Here is a 27,283-nt window from a genome sequence, read left to right on the forward strand (position 1 = left end):
CAAAGACAATTTATTTATGACCTGAAAATTCAAGACTTGCCTCATGTTCCATAAATAGAGCCGGCCATCTACTTTTGAATACTGCAATGAAGGGCATGTCTTGAACCACCTCATAACACCGATGAGCAAAGGTTTTCTCCATTTTCTCTTTTATCACTTGATGGTTGTTCCTTTTCTTGACCTCAGATAGCAGTTCCACTCGCTCCTTCTCAAGACTCTCTTTGTCTTCTCCAGCTGGGTACTGGGGGCAGAAATTGACTTCAGCCCTCCTGGGTTTCTTTACTTGGTTAGGACTGGAGGAGTTACCAGGCTTTGCGGTGTTTTTTTGCATCTGTAATTCATAGGAGAATGGAGGAAGAGGTAAACTGAGTGGCCAGCCTTGACATCTTGGTCAAAATCACTGACCAGGTACTGAAGTCTGAACTAGTATGTGACCTGCTTAAATGACTATGAAGAGCATTCCAAGTTTTGAATATCCACAGGCAATCGGAATAAGTGCATGGATATGGGTGTCTGCGGCTTAAATTGCCATGAGCTAACCTGTATTGTTTTAGTAGAAGGACTCTTGTTGATACAGTTGGTCCACAGTCCTTACAAGACCACATTCATATCTGTTGAAAAAAGAAAGTGAGATTACAGTCAAAACATTAAAGATGGTCTATACATGAGACCCTTCAACTATCTTGCCAGATTCACAATTGAATTGACTGTTGCTATTAGTTTATATGTCTTGTTACAGGAATCATGTTTTTTTGGACACTTTTTGCTTGATTTTAACTGATATACTGTATTCTAATAATCAAAAATGTTGTAAAATACAAAATTTAGCTTTCAAAAAACTCAGGAATTTTTTTTATATATCATTTTCCAAGAAAAATAATGACAACTTTAAGTACTTTCATGATGATTAAAAAAACTATTCCATTTAATATTTTTGGATTGGTTTACAAATAAAGCTAACTTATCGTTATAAATACTATTATGGTTAAAGTAGTGATCATAAAATAAAGTCAGGACAGAAAACCTGCAGACTTATGATCATATTATTAGGAACAATACCAACGTGCTAAACGTAGTTGTAGAACTCAACATTCTTTCACTCAACATGTTTATCTTCAACTCTCTTCATGTGTTCATCAGATTAATCAGTAACTTTATGAACAGATAAGGCGCATTTCGACCGGCTCTACTCGCCTCAGCACTGTTTAAGTAGCGTTTCCACTAGCATAGCACCTGGTACCTGGACTGCACTGCACTGGCGGCCATCTTGCGTTAGCCGTTAGACACTCCGCCGTAAGACATCTACACTTTATATATCTATGTACACAACTGTATACAACTTACGCTATTTGATTTATAAAGTAATGGCAGTGAAAATATGATTACTTACCTCGTATTTCGATGATGGTTGTGAATCCCGAGCGTGCCGTGCTTCTCCTCGCGTGGGACAAAAAATCACAAGGCGGGAGTAACGTAATCTCGCGTGATTGCGAACGAGATGAGAGGGGATGTACGGTGTGCGCAGAGGGACACATTACTGTAGTGTTTTCCGTTTTACATGATTTTTACTTAACAGAGTTAATTTGGGCAAACTTACACAGCCAAGTAAATCTGGCATAGCATATTTTTACTTTAAAACAACACAACTAACTTAAGTTGATATAAAAAACTTGTTTTTTTGAGTAATAAGAAAATAAAACTATGACTTAAAGCCAAGAATAGTGACAAATCCTTTTTTGAGTGTACACTTGACCGTCAGTGGCCCTGCAGATGAGCCACAAGCTTTGGGTAGTCCCCCTTTGTATGGCAAAAGTGTTTGAGTTGTATCTCCTCAACTTATTTTGTATTTTTAACATGGGAAAATATTTAAGCCACAATCAAGTAGTAATTAACTGGACTACATTTGCCTGCATATTCATTTCAGGCTAACTGAAATGAATACAATCAAATGACACTGTTGACCGTGATTCAACAGAACTTTTTATTTCTAAACATTAAATATTTTATTCATCAAAACGTTCATGAAGAACGGAGGTTGCATGTTTTCAAATTGGCAAGCTGTGTGCAACTTCTTAGTCATTTAAAGATTAAAAGTGATTACAACTAAATAAAGAGCATGTATTTTATCTTATACGTTTCTTGGTTGAAAATGAGACACCCTGTCTCAGTGGGGTAACCTGTATACATAAAGGTTAAAAAAAGACCTGCTGCAGCTTACTTGCTATTACAATCGCTATCGTTACAGCATGCAGAAATTACTGGTTAGCAAACCAAACTTAATTGATTTAATGTATACAAATAATGACTATTCATACAGTATTCAATATCAAAATTAGTTCTTTATCCATTCTTACTTTTTCCTCCGTCACTGTTTACAAATAACATGCTTTTTTCTGTTGTCGTTTTCTAGCTTTTGAGTTCTCTCTCTTCATCCTTCTTCCTCACGTTTCAGACGCAGCCTCTTCTGACCCAATCAGTGTCAAGTAGGCATGTCAAAAGGCGGTTCTCTATCCAGTTCTTAATACATCATGGTTGGGAGGGTAGGTGGGTGGAGCTTCCGCATACGTTTGTTACACATAAATGTGTTCTAATGCGGTATGTTTGTGCAGGCATGGTGCAGTAATCATTGTTGTACTGTTTTTATACACGTTTAACTAGATTACTGCTACTCTTGTGTTTTGCACCATGAGTTAGTGTTCATGCAGTTAATGACCCTCTGGGTTTTCACTGAGTGTGGTGTCTTAATCAACACTGAGTGTCAAAATAAAAGGCACTTCTTATTCAATTGAATTTCCTCTACAAATTATGCATTTAAACACACATTTTGGTGAAATCCAGTTATTACATTATCGGGTTTTCATTATCGGCAGAAAAAAAACATACTGATACGAACCGGTGTTAAATTAATAGGCTAATATTGTAATACTGTAATGACCTGAACCAAAAACTAAAACTCAATCACAGAACTAGTAACTGACATTAAGATATCTGGTATAATAAATTACAGACAAAATTAGTAATGATTTTAATGGCTTTATTTTTTGAATAAATATACTGAAATCAAAGGCAATTACAAATGTTTGTAAAAGAAGATTATTTGCTCAGAGCTCAATAAATGTATACATAGTATACAGTACAGCCTGTGTATGTCAGTGGTTCATTTAGCTGTACACAGTGCAAAAGCTTGTAGAAAAATGTAATCCAACCATACAGGATCCATCCTGTAGCTGGATGTTGGACTGAACAATGTCACCCATGAAAAAACAAAAAAAGAATATAATAGGTTATAGAATTTCATTAAGTATATAAAGGGGGCATCTTGGTTCAGGCTGTGGGGCCTTGAACAAGGAACTCCTGGAAACCACATATTCTGCACAGTATTACAAAGGGCTTGTTTTGCTTTCCCTCAGTTTTATCGTTTCACTGGTAATACATTATCTGTGCTAACAGTAACAGACAGGCCTCACAACTTGCTAAACACTATTGAACCGAGGAGACAATCATAGTCAGATGAAGGAAGCAATCAACCCATTGAACACAGTACATGTGATAAGTGTGTGAAATCTGAGATTTCAGGATAATCTCAAGAGAGCTGTACAGTTTTGGGTGTAGCCGAATTAAATCCCTGACCAAGCAGTCACACTAGCTAATGAGAAGCAAACCACAGCTCAGTGTTTCCTATATTATGTTTTTTTTTTTTTGGTTTGTTCTGAGCTCAGATTTGAGTTTGAACTGTTTCCATGAGTGCGGTCAGTTTGTCTTGAAGGCAGGAGATGTCTTCCTATTTTACAAGGAGAGCACCGTGACAATAAGAAATGTCTGCTCCATTGCTTGTGTATGTGAAACTTTAATAGTTTACTAAAGCATGCTAAATAATGATATAGTGGCTGTTACTGAAGAAATATAATTTGTTCCATCAACTTGTATTTCTACAGTTATTACAATACAGCTGCTATGTAACTGATTCAAATGTATACAATTGGACCAGATAAACACAAGTTAATAACTGTATGTGTAAATCATTTTCAAAAACATGGGCTTGATGACCAGTGAAGGGCAAATGAAGTGTTGTGCAGCATACAGATATGAAATTTTAGTCGACTTGGTACAAAGTTTTGTAAACCTTGTCATATTTTCATTTTCATTTACATTGTTAGAAAATAAAATGGGATCATGACCCATACGCTAAAATTAAAAATGGGTATTCTGCATTTGCTGAGGAACTGGTGGTGGATTTCTGCAGGAGTCGACACTCTCTTCCAACACCGGTGAACATCGAGGAAATGGACATTAAAATGGCAACAAGTACCTGCGTGTTCACATAAACATTAAACTGGACTGGTCTGATCATACTGCTGCACTTTACAGGAAGGGTCAGTGCAGAGTCTACCTGTTGAGGAGACTAAGGTCTTTTGGAGTTCAGGGAGAACTCCTTAAGACCTTCTATGACTCAGTAGTGGCATCAGCCATCTTTTTTGGAGTGGTCTGCTGGGGCAGTAGTATCACAGCTGCAAACAGGAAGAGGCTGGACAGGAGTGATTAAAAGAGCCAGCTCTGTCCTTGGATGTCCCCTTGGTCCAGTGGAGGTGGTGGGAGAGGAGAATGACTGCTAAGCTATACTATCTCTGATGGACAATGTCTCCCACCTCATCCTAAATGTCTGAAGGAGCGTTATCACAGGTCGTTCCTCCCTGCAGCCTGCAGCTGTTAGACTCTACAACAAGCACTGCTCTCAGTAGACCACACATTAGCAGGCTATTCATCCCACGTGAAATACTGTGATTTTACACATTTTTAAGTGCAATATACATATAATATCACACGTTCAATTTCTGTTTATACTGTAGATATCGAGCCCATATTGTATATAATCTGGAAACTGTCTATGTAATGTACATTCTTTTTTTTTACGTTTTTTATAGTCTAATTGTTAATATCTTTCTATAGTGTACTTTCTTGAAGATTCATATTTATTATCTTCATCTTTACTGTATTGCTGCTGTGACAATGTAAATATCCCCACTGTGGGACAAATAAACTTATCTGACAGTAAAATGGATTTTACTGAATCATTTTGTATTATTTTGCTATTAGAATTACACCTAGGTCATTCTAACAGTCCTTTAAATTAAGAGTGACAAGAAGCAAGTTTCCTGAGTCATGAGGTCAACAGTCTCAACTAAAACAGTCTCAAGAAAAGATGGTGTTCATAATACTTGCAGCTGGGCAATTTGGGACCAGCATTTGTAGTTCAATGGTTTTAGTCACTAGCAAAGCCTTTCATTACAGAAGTCCAGCTCCTGTGGTTTGTGTAAGCCAGAGCAGTGGTCCCGTGGGAGGAGATGCCCTGATTGGGTTTTGCATTGCAATGGTCGTCTCTTGAAGCCCTTCCCACAGGTTCTGGAGCAAGGTGACCACAGCCCGATATGCCACTCAGGACATGGGTCTCCACAAACCCTGGAGGATGAGGGTCTTAGTGAAGAGTCACAGTCCAACCCTGGATTGTCATCCTGTCTCTGACACTCCACCATGCGCCTCTGGATACCACTACCACAGGTCACTGAGCACTCATCCCAGCCTGTCGATATCCATTTCCCAAAAGCTGTATCCTTGCTGTAAGACTCCTTCAGAGTGTCTCCTCCCTTTTCGGTGGCTTTATCCTTCGCCAGGACACTGTTATGGAAGTTTATATGCCCCTCCTTCCTCAGAGTCTTGTCCCCCTTTGTCTGACGAGCAAGGTAGAAGGAGTAACGGATTCTAGGAGGCGTCCTCTTGCCTGCACACAATACTTCCACAATCAGAGTTTCTCCTAAAGGCTTCACAGCCTGCAGGGTCTCAGAGAGGCCAGCAGTGCCACTGTAGCGCAGCAGGCTATTTTTTACCATGATGTCCCTTTCTCCAGCAGATACAATGTAGTTCCCATTGAGAAGGTAATAGCCCTGGCTGTTCTTTACGGCTAAATAGTTGTCATCACTCATCATTCCCTTGTAGCCTCGCTGACGGATGTCTATGTTGGCTGCACCCACTGGCAACATAACCACAAAGTTGTAGCCATGCCTGCATGCCAAAACATGTCACTGAGAGATTATAATAAAGTGAAGTTGATAATGCTATCACATTGGTCATTGAACAAATTACATAAGAGGTAATTATTTGCTATTCTATGATGTTATGCTTTTTACTCACACAGGCTTTGTGAAGAGTCCTGACACCTTTTTGCAGCCCTTGTTATCACCGCCACAGATTTCACACTTATCATACTTCTTGTTGGAGCCAATTTTTCCATCACAGCCAGCCTTGATGCACCTTCCTTGGACACACACTCCTGTGGAGTCTGGGGAGCATGGGGTCCCATCTACTACCTGTAAACACACTTGAATCTTAACTGTCACATTGAATTTTCATAGTAATGTTTTCATACAGTACAGGAAAATAAAACCTGTTAGTCAGAGGAAATTAAAAGACCAAATGATTGTTCACACATTCTGTCAAAAGCTTACTTCTGTTTCATGCTTTTTGTTGCAAAGCTTTATATATTAATTTGATGTTATTATAGGTGCTACATTTACTTTAATTTCTCTTCTGCAAAATGTGATTCCATAATGTGGGCAGATGGTGATAATTATTGGTTGCCAAACGCTTGTCATCTCTATCTTTACACCACTGGCAGAAGGAATGGTACAGTGCCTTGCTATTAAAGCAGAAGGAATGGAAAGGCAAAGGGTAGCTCTTTATTATCATAACTTACCTACCAGCAAAAAAAAAGTTGTTTTCCACTACTAGAGCAGTTAAAGGAACCAATCCTGACACAAACCTAACTGATGAGGAAAAACAATAATTTAAACATAATTAAAGATAATGCAGAAAATGTGGAAATAATAAAACTTGCTTAAATATCCATTAAAATATTTAAGTAGAGGTGTATTGCTGTCACGGTGGGAATTTTTTTTTTTTATCAGTATCACGTTATAACGTGATATTATATTGTATAAACGTGATAATTATATTGTATAAATGTGATCATTTTATGAGAACCAGAGCTTTCACTTTCTGCAGCAGTACATCCGAGGACTGGATGATGCAGGACAGGGCAGATGTTATATGTGTTAACAAAGTTAAGGGGCTGTTCACACTTTGGGGGCATGAAGAACAAGTGACAGCAAGCGTTCGTACAGCTGTCTTGAATTAGTGACCTATCAGCCAATCAGACAATAGTATTCACTGTTGCTGGGCAGACTGGACGTGCTGCACGCTTGCACAGCTTCGCAGACCGCTTCCACACAGCTGGAGTCGCAAGACTAGGTTTTTTTGGGATTCTTCTCGCACGGAAATACACTGTAAATGTTGTAAACACAGCAAACAGGGCAGTATTTCTACCGAGCGAATAAACTGGAGCACGCTGAGCTCGCGAGGACTCTTTCTGTAATGTGTTTTCTGAAATGAGTGGAAACACAAAATAAGTTCTCAAAAGCACTGGGAAGAAACTCTGCAAAAACGTCAGCGGTCAGTCTGACAAAGAAACTGTAACGATCTGGCAGCAAGGTACTGGAGTATTTAAGCAGAGCCTTGATGAGATTGGCACCAGGTGTGTAACCTGCAGCTGCCTGATCCTGGGACCCGCCCCTAGTGAGAGAGTGACACACAAGGAAGGGAGGGGAAATGCAGGAAAAAACAAACTGCCAGGCATGGATATGACGAATGATGATGAAATAGAAGTGCTGCGTATACACTCCAAACCCGGTAAGAGCCAGCTCATACGAGAATTCAAATGTAATGGGAGGTGTTTAGCCAGAGAAGGCAGTACATACACCCATTTTTAACATAAATACGTAATTCAAATACTTTAACGACCAAGAGTTGGACCTGGATCACTAAATAATATTACTAGATAACCAGTTTTAACCTGAAAAAAGTTACTCTTCAATTATCACTTTTATACAATATAGTATCACGTTATAATCTATGATATTTGGTTACTCCATGGTTAAAACATACAGCTGCTTTGTGCCTCTTCAGCTCACTCCACACCATGCGATCTGAAATATAATAAATAATCTGTCCTCCTCTGGCCTTTCTTCGGTCTATGACCAAAAGCAGCTGGCTGGCGAATATTAGAAATGATCCTATATGGACTCATATCTTTAGTTCTATCTATTGTATCTTTCATTTTGTCTGATTACCAGCCACATTACCTTGGGTGCCAAAACATAGAAGTAGCCAGTGGCATTAGCTCTGCAAATGAGTTTACATCTGTCATCAGGTGACACTCCAGAATACTTTGGTATCCACACCACAGAGGGAGCTATGCCGTTACTGTTGAATAACCGGCCACTGCTCTCACACTGCTCTTCACGGTAAGTTATACCTGCACAAAGTGGAAAAAGGGAGAGTAAGAAGATGAGAAGTGTGAATGCTGCAGGGTAAAATGTCAATGGACATTCTTGACTTGTTTTGAGCGACTCATACCTGTGTCAGGACAGTGGTTCAAGTTGCAGGAGCGGTATTTGACCCGAACCCCTTGGCAGTATTTACCACCATTTAATGGAGCTGGGTTGTTACACTCTCTTTTAGACAAATGGACACCACCTCCACATGTGCGTGAGCAGAAACCAAATGTGCCCCACTTACCCCAGCGGCCATCCACCTGGAAATACACAAGAAGGAATAACAAGAGACCCTCGTGATAAAACTCTACAGTATGTATTAGTTCAAGAATTGAGTCTGTGTGTGAAAGCTACCTTCATATTTTGGACCCATTTGTCAGAGCAGACACCTTTGCCGCACACTTTTCCAACCCCACAGCTAGTGCCATCTGCCCAGGGGAAGTGTCGAGTCATGCACACCAAATGGCCATTAGACTTTCCTGTGCACCACAGACGACCGCATGGTGGATGCATGAAAGGACAAGGCTTGGAGCCCTCTCCAAATGCAAGTTCACACTGACGTTCCAGGGTGTAGATTACTCCCGGCAGCAAGTCCGGGAGGGTGAGCGGGTTCTGAGGCTGGTCAAGCAAACATTTCCCTAGAAGAGGGAGAGTTATATATGGATTGTGGAAGTAGTTATTACCATGTGATCTGGGCTCTTTGAACTGGAAGTTCAGCTTGATGCAGTGTATTCACGACAAGCCACATATTACATGCAGACAAACACGCATGATAGCCCCACACATAGTCACCCACCCCATTTCATCCTGAAACTCTCCCCATAATCCCTATGCTCCTGTTCTCTTGTTTGTATGACTTCCAGAGATACATTTATACTAGAATAAACCTTTGGATTGGAAATGTTAGCTTTAATCGGTTAACCAAAATACAATGCACCTAGTACCAAGGCACAAATCCCATTCACAATAAATGACACACAAAACCTTTCCAGGAACAGGCTAATATTTTAATATGCTAGTGCTTGGAAACATAAAAAATGTATGAAAACAAAGGAAGGAATCTTCAGAGAATCACAAAACATCTCACTCAAATGGGGAAATTACACATTCAAAATGAGACAATTGCACTTGGGGAAAACTGGTGCTAGGTCTCAGTTTGCATCCTTGCACACTCATGCACTTGCTACTCTGAGTGTGTTCACAAAAAATGTCTCCCAGGTTGTTCCTGGGGCCATTTTGGAAGTGAAAATGTATTGAATAGCCATTTGAGGAAGACTCCAGTGATAGCAAGAACTCCATTTGAATCTATGAGAGTATGGGAAATGTACGGAGCCCCAGACATGACATGGGGAAAAAAAATTATTTGTTCCCACAAAATAGGTCAAACGAGTGCACGGAATATTCATTTGTTCCCACAAAATAGGTATAACGTCCATCCATCATCTACCACTTTATCCTCCACATGAGGGTTGTGGAGGGTGTTGTGCCAATCTCAGCTGACATGGGGCGTTAGGCGGGGTACACCCTGGTCAGGTCGCAGTCCATCACAGGGCCATATGTACAGACAAACAACCATCCACTCTCACATTCACAGAAAGTGTCCAATTTACCTAATCTTCCTATCGCATGTTTTTGGACTAGGTCATGAGAATGTTAGTATTTCGTGGCCAGACATGAAATAGAAATGAGCTTCTAATTATAAGTAAACATTTTCCATGGGGGTTTATGAACTTAATTGCTAGTTGTTGTTTTTTTTAAATAGAACATGATTTCAATTTGTAAACTGTTTTCCAATTTAGAGGAAATCAGACATTATTGCACATATGAGTGGACACTAGTGTGATTGACAGTATCATCCAATAGGAGCCTTGTTTGCTGGTGATGCCTCTATACTTGCAATATATAAACATGGTGCTGGGCAAATCCAGATTCTGGAGTTTTCAAAAATAGACCTCAGATTCTTAAGGTTGACATCACAACCAGTTGCCACCTACTTTACCTAGTGCACTAAACAGTTCATTGTGAACACTTCTCGCCATAAATGTCTAAATTGTGCATCTAAAACATGCAGGACAGTGGCTCCCCAGGACCAGGAGTGAGAAACCCTGGTATACACCAATGTTCCCAATCCTGGTCCACAGGGACCCCTGCCCTGCATGTTTTAGATGTTGACCTGCTCCAACACACCTGATTCAAATGAATGGGTAATTATCAGGCTTTTGCAGAGCTTGATATATATATAATATAAATATACACTTCAAACCTGACTAGTTTTTTTCAGGTTCCTTTATTTTAAATAATGATTTTTCTTTTTTTTTTACCTTGCACAGGAGCCGATCCATCTTCTCCACAGCAGATAATCGCTCACTTCTCTAGTTTCCTACATTCGCCATTCAAACAGCTATGTGCCTGACGGTTGCACCTGGCTTTTAAATGGAATGGCAAACAAACGTCTACTCCAAGGTGCAGGAAAGGAGGTTCTGATCGATAGTTGAACCTATGAGCAATGTGGTTTTTTTTGTGTTTGTCCTGGCTGTGTGTGTGTGTGTGTGTGTGTGGTGAATGAACAATGCTTTTTTTCCTCTTCACTGCTTTTTGAAGTCTAGATTTATGACAGTCACCCATGAGAACCCAGTCTACAACACTGTTGGGTCATCATCAATCATTCCCTGGCCAAACAAAAATACTTTTCTGTGTCTTGTTCTGGATCTTCTATTCTTTTCAGACCATCCCTGAACTGTAAAGAAAACTTTACAGTAAAACTGCATGGGAAATACTGGGGCAGATATATAGCTCACTAGCCAAACCTCTCTGGTGACTCTCCCCAGAACAAGCCCTCTAATTTAGGACAGATGTGGAGCAGTTTTAAAGTAAAATTTTATCATTGCTTCCAGGCCAAGTCCTGTGGCGTGGCCTGCTTGGAAAACAATCTGCATCCAAATGATTTTGTTGGCTTTCAATAGATATTTCTTCATCATGACATTACACTGTTGGCCAGCAGATATTGCATTATAACTATAGATGGACAGTAAAATCCAATCCTGGTCTCAGTTGCATTAAAATAATATGACTGAAGTTGGAAATCAGGAAAAAGTCTGACACAAACTAGATTCTTCCACCAGAGCATGAAATCATGCTTGATATGGTGACATGTTTATCAACCAATTAAACCTTATTCAATGAGTCTGCCTTGGGGATCTTAATAGTAATCATCAGTCATTCATTGCCATTAAGAATTGAAACGATTAAAAATTAATACTAATGCAACAATATTTCTTTAATTTAGTTTGTTTGTGAGGCCTCACATGCTGTGTCGTTATACCAGGAGAGTATGTACAATAACCAAAGTACTAATAAAAGTAGCAGAGTCAAACTTCCTGGATTAAAATGCTCTTTGCTGCAAACAGGGAGCTGTGGCTGGCCCTTGCCTTGCACAACCAAAGTCCTGACCCAGGAGGAGTATAGTGAAGCTTACATAACATTATTGTCTGAGTATCATTACTTTTCAAGTGTATCTAATGGCACTGAAACGAAGTAAAACCCTTCCTCCAGATAGAGTTGTATGTCCCGAGACCACTTTTACATGGTCTCGGTCTTGTCACCGCCTCGACGGTCTTGGTCTTGATCTCGGTCTTGTCTTGGTCTTGATACCCTCTGGTCTTGGTATTGTTTTGGTCTCGGTTTAGGCGGTCTTGACTACAATTCAGTGCCGTCACAGGAAGAGACGTCCGACACAAAAATAAAGCCAAACAATGCCAAACTGTAGATCAGTTAAAAATACTTAACAATCCTAAAAATGTAATCTAATCTCCAACAACTACCAGGGCCATTCCTAAAATGTCAATATTTAACAGAGGAGTCTGGTGTATTTAGGGACAGCACCGCTGATTGCGAATGGCGAGCTGCATAAACTGTCCAGTAACTGTGTCAGACGGTGTCTGTGCTCCATAGACGTCCGACACAAGAATCAAGCCAAGTGCCGAACTGTAGATTACTTGAAAATACCTAATAATCCTAAAAATGTGGGTTAATCTCCAACAATACCAGAGAAATGTCTAAAATCTCAATATTTAACAGAGGAGTCTGGTGTATTTAGCGACAGCAGTGCTGATCGCGAGTGGCGGGCGGCATCACAAACCCTGCTGCTGTGTCTCAGTCCAGTGACTGTCAGACGGAGTCTGTGCTCCGGTCAATATTTTGATTTAACTGATTCTAGTGATTCAGTTACACTGAAAACAACTGCTTTACAAGTCACTAGTCACTTGTTTGTGTGTTTGTGTGTGTGTGTGTGTGTGTGTGGTGTGTAAATGCATGCTTGTGGCATGTGCACATGGCTTTGTATTGTTGGATTGCAGTATTGTACTTAAAATGGTGGCGTTTCACTACATAAATGGGATCATTGATAATTATTGAAAATAACATCTGCATATCACAGTTGTGTTGACTTAACATTAGGCCTAAACCATTTCAGGGAACTTGATATCATACAGTGTAATTTGCAAATGCAATTTCAGGTTTATAATTGTGTATCTTCAATTTGATGATACAATTTCATCTACAAATTAAGTATGATTTAAAACAGTTACATATTTCCCATTCTTTAGGTGACCGGTACTGACTTTGTGACCAGTCAGTACCAGTCATGTCAGTCCCTTCACAAAAGTTAAGGGAGTCTCAATCCTCTAATAGTGCAGTAACAGCCATCATACAATTGCTACACATAGTTTATTTCACCCAGTCTGTGAAAACATTTACAGTGAGTGAGCTCACATGACATAATATGTCTCTGTATTGTTCTGTCTGTAGTTGAAATGATACCTTGTAATATGTATTGACTGTAAACTGCGGCTAAACCCTAGTAAGCTGCTGTTCTTAAATTCATGCAAGTTATTGTGTAACTTCAACACTGGTCTGTTTTTTCCCCGTCTCGGTCTTGTCTCAACTTGGTCTTGGTCATGACTTGGTCTGTCTTGGTCATGCTCTTGGTCTTTTCTTGGTCTCGATACCCTCTAATCCTGTTGACTGTGGAAAGCCAATATGACATGGTTTTCCAGGTTGGCCAGACAATATCTGCACATCCCAGGGAGGGAGTTATGTGCAGCTGGACTCACTTACCGACACAGGTTTATTTATTTATTTTGTATTAACAATACAGCACATTTAGCTTAACTACCAGCTGACATAAGCATCTTTTTTAAACAACAGGCTCATTGTTTAGTTTTGTTAGTGATTTTTTACACAAATTCACTTAACTAATGTGCCACTTACGTATGAAATTTAAAATTTAAACTGAGAAAAGTATGTGCATTTCTGTTAGCCTATTTATTATTTAACATACAAGTTAGCCTGGCTAATGTCTGACTGCATCACACTCTAATTTGAGATGGAGTCTGAAAGGGGAGTAGTCACCTCCCATTTTCGAGAGGCATGACCAACAGACACAGATGAAAATGCCCCTGTGCTGATAGACCTACAACCAATCAAACCAATGATCAGGACAACAAACATGCTTATTGTTGTTTTCTAGGAGTGATGGCTAACTAGTAATGGTGATTACCAGCTTTTGCCTGTGGGAGCTCCATGGAGCAAGTCGCTTAAAATGGAAACAACAGCCAAAATGTAAAAAAGCTGCTCTTATGTGTATACATCCATGTTGGATGTCTTGACTTTGGCCTCATACATAAGACTCAGGGCAGCCAGAAACTCACCATGCCCACTGTCCAGAAATTCAGTGATGATAGCAGCACTGCAGGGAGACCAGGGGCTGGTGCGGTTGATTTGAATAAGTGTGGGAGACATCATGTGGTTGTCCTGCAGTATCCCAAATACATCCTCACAATCCTTTACATTGTCATGTGGCATGCTAAAAATGTGTCCTGCAGATACAGAACACAATATCAGATATGTGTCTATTATGAACATACACATGCTTTAATCTATGACCGTACTCATGCATTCACACAGAAAAGTGGTGGTGTCTCCCAGCTCACCAAGTTCATGGGCAGTGGTGAAGGCTGAAGGCAGGCCATCATCTTCAATCACAGAACAGCTTCTCTTGGGGTCACACATGGTGCCAACATCTGCCATGCCAAGAGTGTCACAGGTGGAGGCTCCACACAGATCCTGGACAAAACAGAAGTGAGCTGAACAGAGAAAGCTGGCAGATCACGGCACTTAATTAACTCACAGGCAATTCCCATCGAATGACTGGGCTTCTTCGACGCCCTTGTTATTTGCTTGGATCTTAGAACATAGAGACATGAAACATGAAAGTTGAGTAAGTAACAAAACAAAAAGCAAAAATTATGCTTTTAACAAGTCTGACTGTAAATGGTCTTTACTACTATTGTAGTCTTGATGACCACTCAAAGCTGCTTTACACTACAGTTTTTGCCATTTCTCCATTCACTTGCACTTTCATACAGTGCATCTATGTGCAGCACATTTTCTATCATACATCTTTCATACCCATTTACACACTGTTGGCACAGCTGTCAGGTGCTGGGTTGAGTGTCTTCATTTGTGTTAATGGTGTAAATGATGAAGGTGGCCGCAAATAAATCAATGTATGGACCAGTCGGGAACCTTCAGGGCCTTCTATGCCTTCAGACAGAGAAGGCCCAACATTAATTCTGGACCAAAAAATATGAGTATTAAATAATTATATGAATTAATTAGTATTCATTAATTTATTATACATATATAATATATATTTAAAAAATATAATACATATAATATAATATATATTTTAATAAATCTATGTCTTCCATTATCTCTGGCCGATCGCATTAACTCAGTTAAGATGGTTATTCTTCCAAAATTTCTATACTTATTCCAGACAGTTCCTGTTTTCTTGCCAAAATCATATTTTAAAGAACTAGATAAATGTATTAGCACATTCATTTGGAATAAGACTATACCACGTGTATGCAAATCTGTCCTGGAGAAACGCAAAACAAATGGTGGTCTTGCACTGCCAAACTTTTTATATTATTATTGGGCAGCAAATATTCATAAAGTGATTGTCTGGGGGGCTCATACAGACATCCAATTGTGAGAGGCACTCTACGTATATGGACCCAATTTTGTAAACACTTTGGCCTTACGCATGCTTCGGTGTCAATGCCTTTTATCGCCAATCCCCTTTTTAGACCCACTTTGTTAGATGCAGCTTTTCAGACTTGGTTTGGGAATGGCCTTCATTGTGTAGGGGACCTATTCATTAATGGGCTGTTTTGACCAGTTTGTGAAAGAGTTCAACCTACTAAAGTCAAACCTCTTCAGGTACCTTCAAGTACGCAATTTCACTCGTACATATTTTCAATCATTCCCGCACAAACCTCCAGCCTGCCCACTTGATGAATGTCTGAAGCTTAAGCCAGGTTGTGTGTCTCATATATATCATTTACAGGACATGGAAGGTCATTCTCTCCACCATCTGAAAGAACGGTGGGGTGAATTGAGCATGGGGCTTTCTGAGGAAACCTGGCAAAGAGCTATCAAAAGAGTACATACATCCTCAATTTGTGTGAGGCACGGATTGGTTCAATTTAAGATACTCAACCGCCTGCACCTGTGTGGCGTCAGACTGGCCCAGATATACCCCGGCTCAGATCCAAACTGCATCAGATGCCATCAGGCTCCTGCCACTCTGGGACACATGTTTTGGACATGCTCAAAACTACACACATTCTGGTCAGAGATTTTCAATACATTCTCTTATATTTGTAAAAAAAGAATTGAGCCAGATCCAGTTATCTCAGTATTTGGGGTTACCCCTAGCAACAGCGGGATATCGAAACATCATTCAGACTTCATAGCATTCTCAACATTACGAGCCCGCCGACTTATCCTTTTTGGTTGGAAATCGACCACACCTCCATCCCATTCAAGTATGTATGTACTGTATGTATATTATATACGACGCACACTGGAGATGATATCCATGTATGGCATTCATGCAATTGTGTCTATTAGTGCTGTCTGTTTCAACTGTTTTGTTTTGTCTTTTTTTTTTCTCACTACAGTTTTTTGAAAACTCAATAAAAAACAATTTGAAATAAAAAATCAATGTCATTTAATTTAATACAATACATTTAATACATTTTCTCTTATCTATGTTCTACAGTTAAGTTTACTGTCAAGTTCCCATCAGCAATGAAAGGGTTACTGTCCTGAAACATGTTATCCAATCAGAATCGTCCGTCTGGCTCATTCCTTGGTTAAGACTTCTCGAATCCCGGAGAAGGCCAAACTATGTGTTTTGATCTGGAGAGTGATGGGCAAATTGACCAATCACTGTTTGATTTTAAGTGGGCGGGCCAAAATAAAAGATCCTCGGCCTTCGTGAAATCCTAACAGTGCAAGTCTAACTGCAGACCACAGACACGCCCCCCAGTGCTGAGAGAGGTTAAGAGAGCGATGTTGTGGCTAGCCTGATAGCATCGCCTTCATCAAGGCGGCCTTTCACAGAAAAACTTCAAGTAATAAAAAATGGAAGTCCAACTCCAGAACTCGAATTAAAAGAAAAGGTTATGAGAGTGGAAAGGCATTTCAAGACCGAAAATTCTTATTAGTTGGAGATGTGCGCACAGTGTACTGAAAGCTGCACAGTGGAAACTACGGGCTGCATTTTGACTTCCGCAGGCTCAAGATTGAACTGACAGTCATGTACAAAGGAGCCCATCAGACCCTCTGCACTTTACGCTTTCAATTCATCGTACTGTTGCTTTTTTTCCGCGATTATTTATTTTCTCTGCAATGATGGCTGAGGTGAAGTGTGGATTCTGTCTCTCAGAACCCTTTTGCCGAATCACAGGTTCCATACTGTAGTCACGTCATCTCTCTAAATAACCCGTTATTCCCTTTGTGTTTAGTACTGCTATGTTCTTGCATCTTGTACTGAACAGCTTCCATTTTATTTTTTCACTTTCCCTTGAGTAACAAAAGGTCAAAAGTTATGAAAACATTCCACTATTGTCCCTGTTGCAAAGATAAAAAAAACATTTAACATTTAATGATTTCAGGCCTGTGGCGTTGACATCTTTAGTTATGAAGAAGTTGGAGAAGCTCATTAAAAGTGAATATACATACAGGCCTCGTAGAGGTTTGGAGGACACCACTGTCACACTGTTACATCTTCTGTATCGCCACCTTGAGGGATCAAAACTCAGGCAAGACTGTTGTTCATAGATTTCTGATTTACTTTTAACACTATCCAGCCACATCTGTTAGCAGAGAAGCTAATCAGTCTTTTTAAATTGGATTTTAATCTTGTTGGTTGGATACTGGACTTCTTGACCAACAGGTCCCAGTGTGTGAAGGTAAATGGCTGCTTTTCAAATCAGCTCCAGTCCTCCTCTGGATCTCCGCAAGGATGCTGTCTCTCCCCATTACTTTACATTCTGCACACTAATGACTGTCTCAGCAACTATGCAAATAGACACATTCTTATTTGCTCTGTCATCGTGAGTCTTCTTGAAGGGGATGAGCTTCTTTATGGGCCTGTCATAGATGACCTTGTATCTTGGTGTGATGAATCCTTCCTCCAACTAAATGTGTCCAAAATAAAAGATATGATGGTCAGTTTTAGGAGGTCTAGTCCTTGTCCTGTATTAACCAGCATTAAAGGTGCAGATATTGAGCTGGTGAACAGCTCTAAATACCTGGGAGTGGCTGTGGATGATAAATGATGCTTTGATGCTCACGTTGCCTCCACAACAAAAAAGGTTCAGCAACCGCTCTATTTCTTGAGGAAAATGTCATCTTTTAATGTCCGCTCAGAGATGATGACCCTCTTTTATAGAAGTTATATTGAATTGAAAGTTCTGTATTGTATAAGTGTTCAGAAAGGCATCTTTGATTTTGACACCAGAACAAATTGCAAATGCAAATCGTACTTGGCAATAAAGCTCTTCTGATTCTGATTCTGAAATGTGCAGATCACCCTCTTCAGTCTGAATTTGTACTGTTGCCGCCAGGACGTCAGTGGAAGGTGCCTACTCTTCGGACTAAGAGATTTAAGGATTCCTTTGTCATTCAGGTGCTGAATAGCAGATCATTTATCAATGATTTGTAATTGCCAGGTGCTCATATTTATTGTTTACTGATTGTTCAGGCTGTGGAAACCTGCTTGGGCACCTTGCACCTGCGCATTTTGCACTTTATGCGTCCATGCTGCTTATTTATTTATATATTATTATTTTTTTAATCATATTTTATCTTTACTATTGGTTCTTTTAAACTGCCATGATGTTTAGTCTGCCCATGATGTTATCTGTTGTTGTCCATCTGTGTATTATGTCTGAATATCTCTGTGTGTGCATCTTCCTGGTTGCAAACCTATTTTCCCCGCTTTGGGACAATAAAGATACCTTGACCTTGACCTTGCTAGCAGCTGCCTAGGTTATAGTAGACTTACACCACCAATGGGGTAAATGTAAATATTAATTACTAACATTTACGCAATTGCTAGTAAATGTGGCGTAAACCATGTAATTACTAAGGTTAGTAAACAATTAGTGAGGTGCCCCTGGAGACACTTTGCATTCACGCATGAAAAAGAACATTAATGAATTCATTAAATTTTATTTGCATAGCGACAATTCATAACATACATTATCTCATAAATCCTCATGTGACTCTCAGAAAAGGACAAGCCTTAGATGAAAGATGGATGAGATTAATAGTAATATTAGCAGTAATGAGTAGCTATATTATATAAAGTAACATGGTCAACTGCATCTGTAAACAACCTCTGATTATGGATAAGAAGGCCCATTCAGGATGCATTGGGTGTGTTCAGACCAGTGGCTGGTGATAAAAAATGTTGGGGGAGCATTTCTTCTTTTTCTTTTTAAAAAAGAAAGAAAGATCAAACATGATGCTCGTCGTTCCGAGCTGTGAGGGTGAGATGGAGAGAGAGCGAGAGAGATCAGAGAGAGCGTGAGAGAGAGACGGAGCGTTGCCTATTGGTATGCAAGATGTCCTCATTCTTCATAAATTAGGGAGCTGTGTATCAGTATTGTTTCAAACCAGATTGATGTGCACAAATATACTGTAAAGAAGTTTGTGTACATAGTCGATAAAGCTATGATAAACTAAGTCCTTATGGTACTCATGGACATGGAATAAGATGGAGATGGAGATGGACATTATCATTTGAATTAAGATGGCTTTTCTCAAATTTTCTCTCTACACGGCCCTTATTTTTTTTAAGGAAATAAAAAACAATTTGGCAAAGGTAAATAAGACAATTGTCTAAAAAACAAATAAAAAAAACTCATCAACTCAGTCAGCAGTGACACTGTCAGATTTGCAGCTGCACACAAGAGCATGCCCCAGTAGTAACTGTAATTCTCCCTGGGAGCTCGAGGTCACCTGACTACCAAAGGCTGAAGCACATAAGCCCATACACTGTGTGAGTAATCTTTCAATTTCAAAATGTTGACTATTGACGAGCCGCGACTGGTTCAGACCTGTACTCAGCAATGTCCACTTGTGATTGGACAGATGTTAACACCAGCTCTGAACGTGTCTCAATTTCCCCTGCTTGACTTACTTTGAGTGATGCAACGATGCTGCCAGACCTCAGCCATTAACAATGTTAAGAAATTTCAATTCCAATAGAAACAATGATACAAACTACAAATATAACACTTCCGAAGTTATAATAAAATGTAATTATACCTATATAGTCCCTATAGTCACTTACCATACATATGACCTTAGATTGTCATGACTAAAACCAAAAAATACAAGGAAAGTTGATCAAAATAAATAAATAAATAGTCCTCTGTAAATAGTAAAAAATTAATTTTTCCAAAATTGCAAACTCATCGCCATCATACCATGGTGGGTGTTATTTTGACAAATTTGCAAATAACACAGCCGGTCAATTCTTTATGATTCTCATTTATGCTTAGAAGATTATTTTACCCCAAAACTAACCACAGCCACTGTATACAAATAAACAGCAAAACATCTCTCAAACTGATTAAAACGTTTTGTCCAAGCCTTAGTTGACATTACCATAAGACTTGTTTTCTAGATACTGGGAAAGGATTTGACAATGCAAAGCAAGCCTCTCTACACCCAGTTCAGTTCACCTTCTTCTATGGGCTATTGTATCTCCAATCATAACATTTCTATGTCAGAGCAAGGTTTCGGCATGACCTATCTCTCCACCAAAAGGTTTTAAACCTAATCTTAGAGACTATCTATTTGGAGCCGAACCTTTTAACTTCAGCAGTAACAACCACAGATGTCTGGATGTGTACATCTGTGCATTCATCTGAACATTTAGATAATCGCTGAGCAAAGGATTCAAATCTGAAAGATAAATAATGATAGCAAACATGCATGCCAATTAGTTTGTTCTTTGCTTTGTCCTACATTTACCACATCTCGTTACTGTCTTTGCATTTTTTATGTATAATTGAAAAACCAAGAAGCATGTAAAATAAATCTGTGTAAAGATGAGATTTATATGCTTTTAACTACTTCCCAGGTTGTTAAATGATGGTTTTTTGTTGTTAATGTTCAAAATTATCAAATCTTCCTTGATCACTATTCAAAATTCAGACTAAAAGATTGGAATAATTATGTCTAATTATGTCTAAATGTCTAAAGACTTATCACTGAAACAAAGCGACCGAAACAGGATGTTGTGATGACACATGCAAACTGCGGCCAGCAGGCTCCTGTCCTGCTTCCCCAGACTTCACACCAGAGAACATTCTCTCTATTTTCGCCCCCTTTGAGGCAGTTAACTAAAGAGACGTTTTTGTCTTCTATACAAAGTTTGAGACTGACCACGGAGTGAAAACAATGAAATGAATGACTGTACTCGATCCTCGTCATAAAGATCATTACTTGGATGTGGGGATAAAGCAGTGCAGGGAGCAGTGCAGTGCAGGGAGCGGTTCACAGCCTTTAACTGATTTATTCTTTGAAGCATGATATTAATCTATATATCTATAATATAACATACTGTAATTGCTATGCCTTGACTTTAGTGAGGTACGTACACACAGTCCCAGCCTTAACAACAAAATTAGTTGAAAGGACAATGGTAGAGAATTGGCATAATAATTTATTTCAGTGTTTCGGTTTTCGGCCAAGTATTTCCTGATTTTCGGTTTTCAGATTTGGCCAAGAATTTTAATATCGGTGCATCCCTAAAAAAGAGACAACTATTATTTATATTTAAATACCAAAGAAGAGGTATAAGTCAGCAGCAGCACCTGCAGTGAGTGAAGGATGGCTCTACCAATGATAGTGGACATTATGGTTGAGACATCTTTCCAAAATTGTTAGCCTCTTTTCACTGCCAAATCATATGAAAATTAATACTTAAAAAGGTTACTATATGAATGAGTTCTCATTCTCATTCAAGTCTCATTTCTCTACAGCTGCAGAGAAATACCACTCAGACACTGGAACACACCCCCTCCACTACTCCTCAGATCAGCACAACTTTGCAGAAAACGATGTCATCCGACAAGGCACGGTCATTTTCAGAATACTGCTTATCTCACACAGTTAAGTTGTAGTCATTTTGTCACAAACTAACAAGTCAGGTTTATACTTCTGCTTCACCTCTGCACAGTAGCTATTTGTTTTTTTTGTGAACATTAATGTACATCATGCACACTATACAGGATGTTTTGCATGAATTGGTGTGGTTTTATGGAGCCATATCACAGATACTGGCCACAGATTAGTGTAGAGTTTGCAAATGAGCTTGTGTTCAATTATAATTTGAAGTTCAAATTCAAAGAATGGACACCGCTTAAAGACATATGTCTTCTGAATGTGTGTCGAGACTATCAGTGGTTTTCCTCCCACTTTTCTCTGCTCCTCACTAGGAAATTCCGATGAGAAAACCTGGGCTATAGCCGCCCCACCACGCCCACCCGCTGGCCTTCAGATAGATAGATAGATAGATAGATAGTAAAATACGGAAACTAAATAAATACATGTTGCACTGTTAGTTGCAGGGCAGATTAAGACCCTGCCAATGCTATGATGTGGAATTGACAACATATCTGACCAATAGCTGTGCTGTATTTCTTGTAACAATAGATCAAATTTCCTTCAGGCAACATAGCAGACTATTAGGTGCGAGAGAATGGGTGAGTGAATGGGTGTGAATATGTGAATGGCAAAACTCTAGTGTAAAGCATCTTTGAGTGGTCACCAAGACTAGAAAAGTGCTGTATAAATACAGACCATTTACTGCAAATGTTTCATCTATATGAAAATGCTAAATCTAAACATCAAATGTTTGATCTAAATCAGTGGCCAAGTGTAAAACTAAATAATTGGAAAATATCAATCAACAATGCCTGCACTGTGGTTCAGGTCCCCTCAGAGAAGACTCAGCTCAAATGGCCTTGAAGGGCCTCCCGTATTTTTGGAGGCAAAAGGGGAAAACGGGGCAGGGTGAGGTGAAGCTTCCGAAAATGTAAGACTTTGACAGTAAAGTGTGGTTGACGTGCTACATTATTTTCTCATCAATTCCTGGTATGCTTTAAAACCTTGACAAACCGAGCACAAAGGCTGACAGTGGATCAACAAACATAGAGACAACATAGTCACTCTGAACATAACATGGCCATGACTGTTATGTTCAGAGTGGAAGTTGCCATGGTGATCTAACCAGGTTAAAAGAGAGTCACCATGTTGACATGGAAAAAACTGACTTTAGACAACATACCACAATAAGCCTCTCTAAGGAATCTGGATACAGCCCTCTTTTGCTGTTTTAGGAAATACGCCCATGTAATGTGATGACAGTAACAACTGAATGTATTTTTATCTGGATACTTGTGTGCTTGTGTGTGTGTGTGGGTGTGTGTTTGTTTGTGTGAACTCTGTAAAAGGGTTTGTTCACGTATCAAAACACTCTTTTAAACCATGTGAATACTCTTCTAAGACTCCAGAGATGTGTGGTGGTTTGTTACTTCACTCTCAGTCTTTGTGCTCAGTTTGTAGAGTTTAAAAAAAAAAACACCAGGAAGCAATAAGGGAAAATTGCCTCCCTGTTTGTTGTTCACTCTAAATGATAAACTTGACACGTACTAAGTCACAGTATTAATTGATTCTGTTTGTCTTGCACAGTTAAAGTAAGAAATCCCATCCTGTTGAACATGGGGTCTCCTGAATTAACTCTAGAGTCTTACAGCCAAATGATGAATGAAAGATGTGCTGTAAAGATGCAGCAGGCTGACTGCAGCTGTGCAGAGCCACCCCTCCGTCCCCCTGGAGGAGCTAGAGACATTTCAGCAGGGCCTTAACACACACAAAACACTCCCTACTAGTGAATCTCAGACATTGACAGTTATTATATTAGGTAATGTTACAGGTATATGTGCCATGTCATATTAATGTATAAGGCAAAAGACATTTCAACACCTTTGACTGGTTGGTGCCAGAAACTATAAAACTATAAATATTCTGTTTGTCCATCCATCTGCCACCTTATCCATCTACAGGTGTGCCAATCTCAGCTGTGATGCAAGAGGAAGCTGGAGAAAACCCACGCACACACTGCTGCAAAAGCAAGAACCACTACAACAACCTTGTGGCCTATTCTGTTCAATCAACTACCCCCTCCTGGGACTCAATGAAGATAAACCAGACTGTTGCTGACGTTATAAACTAAATGATCACTCCCTGAGTTCAACAGACATCAGATGTGCAGACCAAACTGACAGGTTTATAGCAGGTTTATAGCACCGATTAAACATATTCACATATACATGACGCTAAGAATATGTTTATCATCATCATCATCATAATGCCAGATTAAATTATGTATGTGCGTAATTATGCGCAATTACGCACACAATTTTACACTCAGCCTTTGCATCAGTGCCTGCAGTGCAAGTACAAACAAATAATGTTTACCTGTCTCGTGAAAAGGATTGCTGTATCCCAGTAATCTGGGTGTTTGTCGCTGTTTTTGTTCATCTTTGTTTGCCATGTGCAGAAGTTTCGCAGCGTGATGGCTGCGTTCGCGGACACCCTGGGACCTTTGTCCTCCTCGGTTATAATCACGATCCGCACAACTGCGATGCTGATGGAGTTAAGAATACTGGGGTGTTTGTAGAGCCTCGCTGTCACCGACATCAGGGTCAGGAGGTAACGTTTCAGGTCATCTCCATGGAACTGCGCCATGGACTCGTCCGCCACGACGAGCGTCTCCACGTATCTGGGGACTGAGGCGAACCTTTTGGATCTCCCTATCCTCCTCAGCAGCGATTCGTTCACGTTGTTGTAATATTTTAAATGCTTGTACTTCTCCAATGATCGAGCGACCTGTAGATGCATGTCGCTGTCCACTGCGCACCTAGAGGTAGAATTGAGCTTCAGCTTGTCGCTAATTCTTCGCTGTAACATGTGAGCGCCTCCTATACTTTCATTTTGCACCGGGCTGATAAAATAATCCCATCCTTGAAATCCAAAAACACCGTGTACACCCTTGCAGAGGCTCAAAGCGGCATATGAATAGCGGTCAGCATTCACATATCCAGAGTAAAAACATTGTCTCAAATCAGTGGTGACATCGGAGTTGGAGAACATGGAAGGAGCAATGAATGAAGAGTCTTGATGTAAATCGATCAGCAGTTCCTGCTGCAAAGCTCGTATCTTTAGGATACATTTTCCACTCCCTACATGGACGTCGTTGTCTGAATCCCTACTGTCATTGTTATCCAATCTGACTGGGAAGCAAAGTTCACTGTCCATGCACTGGAAACGTTTGGAGAGTGAGACCACAAAGAAGAAGATAGTTCTGATAGACATGATGATGCTTGCATTCGGTAATGAATGCAGCTGGTGACCAGAGAAAACAATGTGATGTTGAGTTAGTGAAAGTGAGTGAAAGAGCGACGTCAGTCACAAAACAGGACGCATAATGCAGCGCAAGAGATTCCACAACAACGCAGGTCGTTCAAGTCCACTCAGAGCTAACTCCTCCTGGTCACGGCCCAATCCCATCCTCCACGTGTGTGTGCTGAGTCTGCTGACTGCTGCCTTTTATGTGGGCTTGCTGCATCTTCGTCATATGGCAACTCAGTGGGGGAAGTCTTTGGACTTAGTCAGCCCTTCATGTCCTTAACACACTGGTGTTTCAGTTGCTCTCCTATTAACACAGCTTTGTACACTGAGTTACTACTGCCTGATGACTTTTACAATATACTGTAACAGTAGTCAGTACAATATGTACCGTGTCATCACTGGACTGAAGCATTAGTCATCACTAGGACTTCCATTTATGATACTTCGAGGTTTCCTTTCTCTCCATCCTGCGTTTTAGTCAATGTTACTTATTTTATGACGCCACCTCCTGGTAAGAAATGGCTATCACAGCTCCTGAAAGTACACAGTAAACGTAATATTTTCAATCCAGAGCAAAGGAAATAATTTAAAATTAGGAATGTCACAATGTTGTTTTTAAATGAGATTTATATGTACGTTGGATATCACTTTTCTGTGTCTGACATCACAAACTCCTATCTACCAATACCGAAATCAGATAGACCATTTAAATATATAATAGTAATTGATCTAATGATACTTATAATAATGAGGTGGAAATTGTGTGTGGGGGCACAATTACATTAATATGGTACAAGCAATTTAAAAAACGTCTGAAGACGCTATTAGCACTGGTTAGGCAAGATTACATTGGTTGTTATTGTGCAGGCTCAGGCTTGACATATTTATTTAAATGTCCAGTGTGTAAAATTTAGATCAAATTATTTCCATTTGGCAGAAATTTAAAATACAATAATTCTACCATTGTTTTTATGTACTCACCTGATTGTATGAATTGTTGTTTTTCTTTATCACTGAATTTATTTATATCACGAGCTGGGTAACCTCTATGGAGACCACCATTTTGGACCACCATGTTTATACAATAGCCCACAATGGACAAACTTAACATCTTTGGAGTTTTGATACTAACTGAAGGCTAAGGTATAAGATATTCAACTGCAACATGCAACTTTTGATGTTTTATCCTTTTACTGTTTTTATTATTTGTCTTAGGGCATACATATTTTATTGTTATCTGTATTTGTTTTATCTGTACAGCACTTTGGTGAGGTTGCTTTTAAAAGTACTATAGAAATTATCTTTACTTACTTAATTAACAAAGCAGGTTGATATTACAATCTCCAAGCAGCATTACACCTCTCAGTGTACAGTCTGCCGTAAATGTTTGTATAAGAAGAAGACTTTGGAGTATGAATGCAAGGAGTTTTAAAAGTCTAAAGTCAGTGTAATACATCTCTGTTTTTGGTATTTATATATTGGATCCCTTATTTGTGAGTTGACTGCAACTTAATAACAGTTATTAAGTTAATACATTTTTGTTTTTCAGATGCAGAATCATCTGTGTGAGTTTCGATGATCTTCTAATCCTGTTGAAACTTGAATTAGTTGTTAACTTACAAAGTGCAAATTATGTTTTACACATAGTATGCTAAATATGCATTTGGCTGGGGTATGGAAATCCATCCATCCATTCATTTTCTACCACTTTATCCTCCACCAGAGGGGTGCTGTGCCAATCTTAGCTGACATAGGTGGGGTACACAGGGGCCACACATAATATTACATTTTATTTCAAGGACACTGTACAGAACAAACAAACAACAATAAAAAACAGAAAACAGGACAACAGCAAACAGAAAATTACAGAGAGTAGGCTATTTTAAACATGTGGGTTGTGAGTCTGGATTTGAAGAGGGGAAGAGAGTCGGAGTTGCGGATGTCTGGTGGGAGTGAGTTCCAGAGATAGGGAGAAGAGACATAGATACAAATCATTCACTCTCACCTACAGTCCATTTAGAGTGAGCAATTTACCTAATCCCCATACTGCATGT

The 27,283-nt window shown here is 39.5% G+C and overlaps 1 protein-coding gene and 1 long non-coding RNA gene across 3 annotated transcripts; both read right to left on the reverse strand.

Moving 5' to 3' along the window:
- Nucleotides 1–40: 40 nt before the first annotated feature.
- LOC131458424 (uncharacterized) lies at nt 41–1,492 on the reverse strand. Its single transcript, XR_009240087.1, has 3 exons — nt 1,391–1,492; nt 541–611; nt 41–331 (listed from the first exon to the last, which is right to left on the reverse strand). It is a non-coding gene; the product is annotated as an uncharacterized LOC131458424 (long non-coding RNA).
- A 1,528-nt stretch (nt 1,493–3,020) lies between these two features.
- On the reverse strand, nt 3,021–25,501 carry LOC131458412 (A disintegrin and metalloproteinase with thrombospondin motifs 15-like). Of its 2 annotated transcripts, XM_058627505.1 has the most exons (9): nt 24,297–25,501; nt 14,375–14,507; nt 14,093–14,260; nt 8,739–9,022; nt 8,467–8,644; nt 8,193–8,365; nt 6,187–6,362; nt 5,883–6,057; nt 5,558–5,776 (listed from the first exon to the last, which is right to left on the reverse strand). In XM_058627505.1, the coding sequence occupies exons 1-9, from the start codon at nt 25,191–25,193 to the stop codon at nt 5,705–5,707; spliced, it is 2,256 nt and encodes a 751-aa protein (XP_058483488.1). In that variant the 5' UTR covers nt 25,194–25,501; the 3' UTR covers nt 5,558–5,704. The 2 variants fall into 2 exon arrangements, with proteins under 2 accessions (XP_058483487.1, XP_058483488.1); XM_058627504.1 differs by having other exon boundaries at nt 3,021–6,057; nt 24,297–25,497.
- Nucleotides 25,502–27,283: the final 1,782 nt, after the last annotated feature.

Source organism: Solea solea, chromosome 4 (genome assembly GCF_958295425.1).
Source record: "Solea solea chromosome 4, fSolSol10.1, whole genome shotgun sequence".
Taxonomy (NCBI): Eukaryota; Metazoa; Chordata; class Actinopteri; order Pleuronectiformes; family Soleidae; genus Solea; species Solea solea.

What these genes read in the sequence shown, in the direction of transcription:
- LOC131458412 (XM_058627504.1), bottom strand. Translation starts at nt 25,193, where the DNA reads ATGTCTATCAGAACTATCTTCTTCTTTGTGGTCTCACTCTCCAAACGT. An exon ending in AATGGGTCCAAAATATGAAG is followed by an intron (nt 8,645 to 8,738) that starts GTAGCTTTCACA and finishes GTGTATTTCCAG; the next exon opens with GTGGATGGCCGCTGGGGTAA. An exon ending in TCTATGTTTTGGCACCCAAG is followed by an intron (nt 6,363 to 8,192) that starts GTAATGTGGCTG and finishes GTGTGTTTACAG; the next exon opens with GTAGTAGATGGGACCCCATG.